This window comes from Sander vitreus, chromosome 23, assembly GCF_031162955.1.
Source record: "Sander vitreus isolate 19-12246 chromosome 23, sanVit1, whole genome shotgun sequence".
Classification (NCBI taxonomy): Eukaryota; Metazoa; Chordata; class Actinopteri; order Perciformes; family Percidae; genus Sander; species Sander vitreus.
In genome coordinates this window covers 5,175,712-5,185,658 of record NC_135877.1, presented here as the reverse complement: position 1 = coordinate 5,185,658, position 9,947 = coordinate 5,175,712, and the positions used below count along the sequence as shown (strand labels likewise).

Here is a 9,947-nt window from a genome sequence, read left to right as displayed (position 1 = left end):
ATTTGTCAAAGTTTTCATTTTTCATGTGAAGTACTATACATCTAAGAAGGTTCTTATGTAACAGATCACATTAAAAAACCTAGAGATTAAAGACAGTTTATTATTGTTGTGACAAAGCAACAATCTTCCTCTTCCAATAAATACATCATTAGCTCCTAACAGCTCAAAGACTCAATGATTCCACAACTACACCCTTCTCCGTGTGTGTGCGTACGTGTCTCTTCAGCCTCGTAGAAGTAGAGAAACTCTTCTTACAGAGCAGACAGCTGTGTGGCTTCTCTCCGGTGTGTGTCCGGATGTGCATGTTGAGGTCCGAGGAGCACCTGAACCTCCTCTCGCAGTAGGAGCAGGGGTAGGGCCTCTCTCCTGTGTGGATCCGCTTGTGGAGCAGGAGCTCGCCTGAGGTGAGGAAGGTCTTGCCGCACTGGGAGCACTGGTGGGGCCGCTCCCCCGTGTGAGTCAGGTTGTGTCGGACAAGCGAGGTCGACTTGGCGAACCTCTTCCCGCAACGGGTGCACGCAAACGGCCGCTCTCCTGTGTGCGTATTGAGGTGTTCGCTCTGAGCTCGCTTGGTTTTGAAGCTCTTGAGGCAATGTGGGCAACTGAACGGCCTGAAGTTACTGTGGCTGCGCTGATGCCTCACCAGCTCTCCGTGTGTGAGGAACGTCTTCTGGCAGGTGGTGCAGAGGTACGGCCTCTCGCCCGTGTGGATTCTTTCATGGCGCGTGAGGCTGGCCAGCTGGGCGAAGCTCTTCTCGCAGTAGGAGCACTGGAAAGGCCTCTGGCCGTTGTGAGTCAGCAGGTGCCTGTTGAGGATCTGCACCTGTGTGAAGCTCTTTCCGCACTCTGTGCAGGGGTACGGACGCTCCCTGGTGTGGATCTGCTGGTGCTTATTCAGCAGCCACACATGCGTGAAGCTTTTCCCACACTCGCAGGCAAACGGCCGCTCGCCGGTGTGCTTCATCTGGTGTCTCTTGAGGTCCGATGCTCGGCTGTATATCTTCTCGCAGAGGGAGCATTTGTACTGACGCCTGACTACGTGCCTCTGCCTGTGCTTCAGCCGCTCCAGGATGCTACCGAAGCTCTCGCCACATTTCTGGCATTTGTACTGACCGTCCACATTTTCTGATGCCTCCTCTGCTACGATGACCTCTGTCGTGAGCTCGAGGGGAGGGTTGCACGTCTGTCCGCAGGACGTTCGTTCGAAATGCAGCTTGAGCAAGCCCATCTGTGTGAAGCGTTTGCCGCACTGGGAGCAGAGGAAGGGCCGTTCCCCTGTGTGAATGCGCTGATGTCTAGTCAGATCCCAAGAGTTCTTGAAGCCCTTCTTACACTCCTCGCAAGTGTACGGGCGCTCGCCTGTGTGTGTCCGTTGGTGACGCGTCACGTCTGAGGCGCGTGTGAACGTTTTGCCACACTCCTGGCACATGTGAGGGTCAGGCCTGTCGTGGATGGGGAAAGGCTTGGGGAACTCAGGACGCTGGGCCTTCTTCTTGGGGATAGCCGCAGTCTCTGCAGACCTCTGGAGTTTGCTGTACTGCTCAGGGTGACTGTGCTCAATGTGCTGCAGCAGGTAGGACTCCTGCATGTGGAAGAACGGACACTCTGAGCAGGCAAAGACCTGGGTGGATATCTCCAAAGTGGTACCTGTGCAAAACACAGAAAATATACGTAGTTGTTTTATGTTTCGATAAAACTTTTTCTTTGTGTTGTTGCACAAATATTTTGAGTCCCTTTCAGCTGCAACATTGCCCGGTTCAGATACCCGGTTATGTGCCGTCTATGTGACGTCTTCTCCCATAGACAACAATGAGCTGGCTAAAACATGTGTCCACAACCGTCATATTTAATCTCCATCCACACAAAAATACCTGAACAACAACAGGAGAACAACTCAAGCGTGATTTTTGGTTTTCGCCGTAGCCTACGTAAGTGGCCTGAATTTTATACTTGTGCGTTGATCTCTTTAAGGGAATAGCAGGGCCGGCGTGTGTGGTGGAGCGAGTAAGAGAGTGACGTGATTAGCTTCGGAGCGAGTGTCTCCTCTGTGCTTTGTGATCATGTTGGGAACCCTGTAGCAGTGTGGTTACTCTGGTTACTGGTTATTAAATCTCTGCTCAGTGTCCTGCTCAGTCATCTACCAATTTAGTTGTTTTTATTTACATATTTTTATCTTTCAGTTGTCAGACAACTGAATGAGTATAAAATAATGACTTGATTGCAAAATACTAGCAGTGTTTCTTTCCTACGCTGCGATGCACTGTTAATTAATCACTATTTTATGATCGCAAATACACATAAATACAGGATAATGATAATGGCGGTCTGGTCAGCTTACATCATCGTTTTCCTAAAGCTCAGTTTTCCCCGTCCACACGAAAACATGAGGTACGCTTTGAGATTCATCCGCTCTGGGGAAAGTTTTTGAAAAAGGGTACAGTTTGTGACAGAGGGCCACAACAGAAAGAAAGCTATGTTTTTTAACTGAGCTGGCTTAGTGTAGACACCTTGTCTGAAGCCTTGTTATTATTTGTACAGGATGTTATTTACATGCAACAGTTATATTTGATAGCAGTTACTTACTGAATAAAAAGCAGCAGAAGATAAAACTTAGTACTACAGCTTTGATCTGCCCGAACCCAATTGGACCCAAACCTGACGCGCCAGGTTTGGAACGAGCCGGGCAGTCATCAACTTTTTATTAGCACCTTCAGACATACAAAAGAAATTCCACAATGTGTGACAGGTAGCATCAGATGGTGCACAGAACAGATCAACACAAATTGAACAAGAACAAAAACCAACTCCCACCCCCAACCTCTGCGGTCTCGAGGAAAATAAACAAACAAACAAACAAACAGAAATCACACCTTGCCTAGTCACTCTCCTCTAATTCTTGTGATGCTGAGGTCATTAGGGCTGATCATTGTGCTGCTGTGTTTTTCCATAGGTCTATAGTAGATGATTTGGCTTCGTTAATCCTTTTTGTAGAGAGCTCAAGCATAACTATGTCCAGAAAATACGCCAACCACCGCTTTATACAAAGCGAGTGAGGGGGGGGTCGGGCACTCATTTTTAAAATTCCCCTGTATTTGAATCGGGTCGGGTACGCGCACATTTCCCTGTTATTTTTTTCTTTCAATGCAGACCTCATAGTCTGTGTAATGTCATAATAAATGTATGGGCTGTGTGTAACCACAATGTTCTAGATATATCTAACTTACACGCATCGATAAAAAAGCAAAAGACATTCAGGGTTTTAATCGGGCTCAGGCCTAAAACTGCTGCCGTGGTTCAGGCTCGGCTCGGCCTTAAACAGAAACTATGGGGGTTCATGTAGGGTCGGGCCGGAGTTTTTGAGCCCAATCATAGCTCTACTTTCTTATTTTCATTTGGTTGTATTTCTGTTTGATATTTCACTTTGTACTCACGTCTCACTTGTAAATGAGATCTTGATCTCAATGTGATTTCCTGATTAAATAAAGTATATACAGTATATAAACGGATGTGTCTGGTTTACCTTGTGTTCCAAGGTGCTTGAGGCATTTGTGGTGCTGCAGGAGAGACCTCAGGTCGTCGGGATTGGCGAGCGCTTGCAGGCAGTCCTTCAGTATAGAGGGGGCAGAGGTCAGCCATGACACCGTCTGTTTATGGACAAGAGCCAACGTGTCAGCAAGAAGGTGATCATACAGTCAGTTCAGAGTGAAATGTGACAAAACTGACAACCATATACAGTATTGGCCAAAATTATTATTTTTTTTAATGTACACACGACAAACTAAATATACTATGTTATCAATAGTATTTTTCATAATGACAGAAGAAATTAACTTTATATCAAATATATTAAAGCCTGTTTGCTAAACACTCAAAGTGAAAATGAAATGTTCTTATATCGTCATGTTTATGTTATAACGTTTATTCCAGACTTAAAATCAGAAATAGAAAAGTTGGGACATTCTAGGGCAAGACAAGTGTATGTTTCAAGTAGCAGCTACTGCAATAAGTATATATGTGTGTGTGTGTGTGTGTGTGTGTGTGTGTGTGTGTGTGTGGGGTATCGTCCTGCGACCAATACGAGACGCTACCATAAGCCCATTTAACACAATCAATTACATTTATATGCATTTACAAAAAGCAACTAAAATAAGATTTGACAATTTGATTACTAAGCTCTTCCAGACATTTAAATTAAAAACAACTTTTTTAATAAAAAGAATAAATATGAAGGGGGAATTTCAAAATAAAGGCACATCCTAAAGATGACGATATGTATTGATATTTTCACTTTGTATCGATAATATTGGATAGTCTTATTAGTTATTATTATTAGTTATTGTACACACATAGAATTATACTAAGTATATTTAAAGTACGGAGTGACCAATTCAATATTCACAGACAGAACAAAACTACAAATACAGGGAAATACAGGATAAAAATGGCGCCTAAAATTGTGGAGAATGTGGTAATGTAATGTGGTTTTCTACCTGACTGAGGTCTGGTACTGGCAGGAGTTTCTCCAGTTTAGACAGAAACTCCCACACGAGGAGCTGCATGTCTGTGTCGTAGCTGGGACCATACTCTGTTGGAAAAACCTCCTGGGGAGTACAAAGGTAGCAGTTGCTCAGTCAAAATTAAGTAAAAAAAAAAACAAACAGGTGCAGAAAAAGATTCTCTTTCAGGTGCCAGCTGGGTTACATGTTAGTCTAAATCCACGACGTTCCACTTCTGGGATTGTTCCTGTGCCACCGGAAATTCAGCCGGATGTCCGTCACCTTCCTCTTTCTTTGTGTTGGCGTTCTAAACTGCGGTGGATTTGTGAGGACTATGGTTAACTGCTCCTCAGATCTCTGCAGGGTAAATCCAGACAGCTAGCTAGACTATCTGTCCAATCTGAGTTTCCTGTTGCACGACTAAAACTACTTTTGAACGTACACACGTTCCACCAAAACAAGTTCCTTCCTGAGGCTATTTTGCAGAGGCAACGGGGTTTCGTCCTGTGCTTAGCACCGCCCATGACGATTGTGATCGGTTTAAAGAAATGCCAATAAACCAGAGCATTCTTCCATCCCGGAATGGTGTGTGGACTAGCCAGACCCTCCTCCGCAGCGCTGTGGAGGAAGGTCTGGCAATGTGAGGCTACATGTGAAGCTGCCTTGCCTGGTAGAAATGCTCCCTCTCTGCTGGGTCTTTCAGTAGTGTTTGGATGAGCTCCACAAAAATGGCCTCCTCTGCATCCACCTCTGCATCCCCACTCTGAAAGACATTAATCACCGTTATTTATCAAAACAATATAAGCATATCAATGCTCCATCTGACCAGTACAAGCTCAAGTCCTCTGTGACAGTAAACTGAATATCTTTGAGTTCACAAAACAAGACATTTGAGGACGTCATCTTGGGCTTTGGGAAACACTGATCCTAGAGCTGGGTGATATGGAGAGAAAAAAATCAAATATCACGATATGTTTGACAAAATACATAGATGTAAATAGTGCGGAGATGTTGTAGGGTTGACTATTGGTGCTTTCACAAAATATTTACTCAATGAGTTTTGATAAATAATCACCAATAATGTCGACACAATGACTAAGTGGGTAAATGCAAAGAGTTCAGAAAGTTACACAACTTTACTGGAATGCAGCCTTTAAAACCAGGAAAAGATAACACTTGTGTCATATGACGATATCCAAAATTTCAGACGATATCTAGTCTCATATATCGATGTCGATATAATATCAATATATTGCCCAGCCCAAACTGATGGACATTTTTCACCATTTTCTGACATTTTATAGAGCAAACAACTAATCGAGAAAATAACCAACAGTTTAATCGACAATGAAAATAATCGATGGTTGCAGCCCTAGAAAAGACTTTTTGGAATTGTAATAAGGCAGCTGTGAAAACACCGTCACACTCTCACTTACTCCTGTGTATCCCGGAGGGCGGATTCGTTCTAGGTGAGGCTGTACGCACAAAATGTTGGCCGTTTCCTCATTTCTGCACAACTCAAGAATAATCTGAGGAGAAAGATGTTGAAAGGTGTCCCCTCAGCAAGACATTGAGTTAACCGCATCCATGAAGTATGACATTATTGTATGAGTGTCAACATTTCTGTAACTTGATCACATGTGAAACCCGCTGACTCACTTTGGCTCTCAGTCGCAGAAGCAGTGTGCCTCTTTGCTTTGGGTTGAGCAGCTCTGGCACTGTAGCGGTGACCAGCATCACAAACTCATCGAGATTTTCATAATCGAGAACGTCTCTCCGCTGAGCCACTTCCCACATCGCTGCAGAAAGCAGCCGCAGAGGAGGTATCAGCAGCCTCAATGATGACAACGGCAGGAATACATCTGTGCAAACATAAACATGGGGTGGACAGGGTCATGATCAGTGGTGGAAGAAGTATTCAGATCCTTTACTTAAGTAAAAGTACTAATACCACACTGTAAAAACACTGTTACAAAAAAAAGTCCTGAATTGAAAATGTTACTTAAGTCAAATTATGCAAGTATCATCAGGAAAATGTACTTACAGTATTAAAAGTTACAATACTCAATGCAGAAAAATCCTCACATTTTAGAAACTGGAAACGATAACAACAGTCCTGTTAATCAGCTAAGTGTTTAATCGTCTAATCATTTCATCTGGACTTGTTGTTGGGTAGTTTAATTTATAATAAAACATCGTATTTTATAAACTACGTGTGTTTATGTGCAAAAATCGTAATTTGTAAAGTAACTAGTAACTAAACCTGTCAGATTAATGTAGTGGAGTAAAGAGTACAATATTTCTCTCTGAAATGTAGCAGAGTAGAAGTAGAAAGTGGCACGAAAAGACTCAAGTAAAGTACAAGCACCTCTAATTGGTACTTAAGTACAGTACTTAAGTAAACGTACTTAGTTACATTCCACCACTGGTCATGATATACAGTGGGGCAAAAAAGTATTTAGTCAGCCACCAATTGTGCAAGTTCTCCCACTTAAAAAGATGAGAGAGGCCTGTAATTTTCATCATAGGTACACTTCAACTATGAGAGACAAAATGAGAAAAAAAAATCCAGAAAATCACACTGTAGGATTTTTAATGAATTTATTTGCAAATTCCTCGGGAAAATAAGTATTTGGTCAATAAGAAAAGTTCATCTTAATACTTTGTTATATACCCTTTGTTGGCAATGACAGAGGTCAAACGTTTTCTGTAAGTCTTCACAAGGTTTTCACACACTGTTGCTGGTATTTTGGCCCATTCCTCCATGCAGATCTCCTCTAGAGCAGTGATGTTTTGGGGCTGTCGCTGAGCAACACGGACTTTCAGCTCCCTCCAAAGATTTTCTATGGGGTTGAGATCTGGAGACTGGCTAGGCCACTCCAGGACCTTGAAATGCTTCTTATGAAGCCACTCCTTCGTTGCCCGGGCGGTGTGTTTGGGATCATTGTCATGCTGAAAGACCCAGCCACGTTTCATCTTCAATGCCCTTGCTGATGGAAGGAGGTTTTCACTCAAAATCTCACGATACATGGCCCCCATTCATTCTTTCCTTTACACGGATCAGTCGTCCCTGGTCCCTTTGCAGAAAAAACAGCCCCCAAAGCATGATGTTTCCACCCCCCATGCTTCACAGTAGGTATGGTGTTCTTTGGATGCAACTCAGCATTCTTTCCCTTCCAAACACGACGAGTTGAGTTTTTACCAAAAAGTTCTATTTTGGTTTCATCTGACCATATGACATTCTCCCAATCCTCTTCTGGATCATCCAAATGCTCTCTAGCAAACTCCAGACGGGCCTGGACATGTACTGGCTTAAGCAGGGGTACACGTCTGGCACTGCAGGATTTGAGTCCCTGGCGGCGCAGTGTGTTACTGATGGTAGCCTTTGTTACTATGGTCCCAGCTCTCTGCAGGTCATTCACTAGGTCCCCTCGTGTGGTTCTGGGATTTTTGCTCACCGTTCTTGTGATCATTTTGACCCCACGGGGTGAGATCTTGCGTGGAGCCCCGTATCGAGGGAGATTATTAGTGGTCTTGTATGTCTTCCATTTTCTTATAATTTCTCCCACAGTTGATTTCTTCACACCAAGCTGCTTACCTATTGCAGATTCAGTCTTCCCAGCCCACAATTTTGTTTTTGGTGTCCTTTGACAGCTCTTTGGTCTTGGCCATAGTGGAGTTTGGAGTGTGACTGTTTGAGGTTGTGGACAGGTGTCTTTTATACTGATAACAAGTTCAAACAGGTGCCATTAATACAGGTAACGAGTGGAGGACAGAGGAGCCTCTTAAAGAAGAAGTTACAGGTCTGTGAGAGCCAGAAATCTTGCTTGTTTGTAGGTGACCAAATACTTATTTTCCCGAGGAATTTGCAAATAAATTCATTAAAAATCCTACAATGTGATTTTCTGGATTTTTTTTCTCATTTTGTCTCTCATAGTTGATAGTTCATATGATGAAAATTACAGGCCTCTCCCATCTTTTTAAGTGGGAGAACTTGCACAGTTGGTGGCTGACTAAATACTTTTTTGCCCCACTGTACCTTTATGAAGGGTCTTCTTGTTAGACATGGAAGTGGTAGAACCTGACTGTAATGTGTGCATCTTTGCTTATAAAACATATATACTTATACACAGGGTCTGGTGTGTGACTATTTAGGTTGAACACTTAGTTTAAATATGGCTTAAATATTGAAAAGACGAAGGGCTTAAAGTATGCGTAGTTAATTAATTGGTCATTGGGGAACCTCCTGTAAACCCAACACACCTCCACAGTGCATGTATTTGGAGTATTGGCAAATTAGGGAACTGTATTACAGCAAAAACATGCAAATTACACAACAAATAGTATCGAAAGCTGTTGTTGTATTGAATATCTAAAACAACTGACAAGATAAAAGAAACGCCTATTAAACTAGAATACTGCCACAGTAGCTTTGGTGTGTTGAAAACTGGAGTGAGGATATACAACAGCAATGTTTTAGCCTCATGTTTTCTAGCTCCGTGCATTATATTTTAGCCTACTTTACTTAATACTTTGTCCTATTCCTGTTGCCTTTAAAACTGCCCAGGTCATATATAATGTACTGAACCTAGAAACATTGAGTGGATTTAGCTAAGTTAGCCACATAGCCAAAACAGTGGGACATTTGGCTTAGAAGATACTGGTTTACAGCTTGTCGAAATCACAAAGTAAACTCCACACCTTCGTTTACTCAACAGCAATGCTCAAGTTCGTACATAAAGTAAATCATTTCATAATTTGCTGTGTTTACATTACGTTTGTTAGCTACAATCACTGCTATTAGCCGGGGTTACGACATAACGACACTATGCATACAGCTAACGTTAGTTGGATGTTAGCTACGCCAACATCATGAAATACAACACAATAAAACGGACCTGTGTTTTCCACTTGATAGGAACTGCCTGTCGTTTCCATGATTAAGAAAATGTAGAATCACTTTCAAAAGTCTCAACAACCTAACACAAGCTTGCAAGCCATTTGTTAGCTCCTTACATACCGGAAACACGTGCACTACACTTTCACAATAAGAGCTTTAAGTAACAACCTGTATACGCTCGGTAAGAATACATTTTAGCTTTACAAAAGTACTTCTCAGTAATAGCACCAACTGATAATATGCAGAATGCAATGATTATATATATTTAACATAAAGAAAACGAATTAATGTATGTGGACAATCAGACAGATTAGATAATCCATGTAGGCAAAAACCCAGTAGGTGGCTTGTCCCTAACAGGTGAATTAAACAGTGTATTAATGGTTGTTGGTTGTGTATTGCCATTAAAGTTATTAACTACCAAATTATAAACACAGCAGCAGAAATAACTCTCCAAGGCAATTTAGCAAAAGATGCATAATAAATTAAAGACATACTGTACTTATATAATAAAAATGTGTGTAAATATGAATATGACGCGGTGCTAAACA

At 42.3% G+C, this 9,947-nt stretch overlaps 1 protein-coding gene across 2 annotated transcripts; it reads right to left on the bottom strand.

The window, feature by feature from the left end:
• Positions 1 to 80: 80 nt before the first annotated feature.
• On the bottom strand, positions 81 to 9,545 carry LOC144537697 (uncharacterized). Of its 2 annotated transcripts, XM_078281520.1 has the most exons (7): positions 9,395 to 9,545; positions 6,156 to 6,358; positions 5,933 to 6,025; positions 5,164 to 5,259; positions 4,491 to 4,601; positions 3,521 to 3,644; positions 81 to 1,647 (listed from the first exon to the last, which is right to left on the bottom strand). In XM_078281520.1, exons 1-7 carry the CDS (start codon positions 9,432 to 9,434, stop codon positions 164 to 166), a joined length of 2,151 nt encoding a protein of 716 aa, XP_078137646.1. In that variant the 5' UTR covers positions 9,435 to 9,545; the 3' UTR covers positions 81 to 163. The 2 variants fall into 2 exon arrangements, with proteins under 2 accessions (XP_078137646.1, XP_078137647.1); XM_078281521.1 differs by lacking the exon at positions 5,933 to 6,025.
• Positions 9,546 to 9,947: the final 402 nt, after the last annotated feature.

Bases quoted from the DNA above. Each gene is read 5' to 3' on its own strand.
- LOC144537697 (XM_078281520.1), bottom strand. From the start codon at position 9,434: ATGGAAACGACAGGCAGTTCCTATCAAGTGGAAAACACAG. The intron at 4,602-5,163 runs GCAAGGCAGCTT...TGTACTCCCCAG, and splicing joins AGAGGGAGCATTTCTACCAG to GAGGTTTTTCCAACAGAGTA. The intron at 1,648-3,520 runs GTAAACCAGACA...TGTTTTGCACAG, and splicing joins CAAGCACCTTGGAACACAAG to GTACCACTTTGGAGATATCC.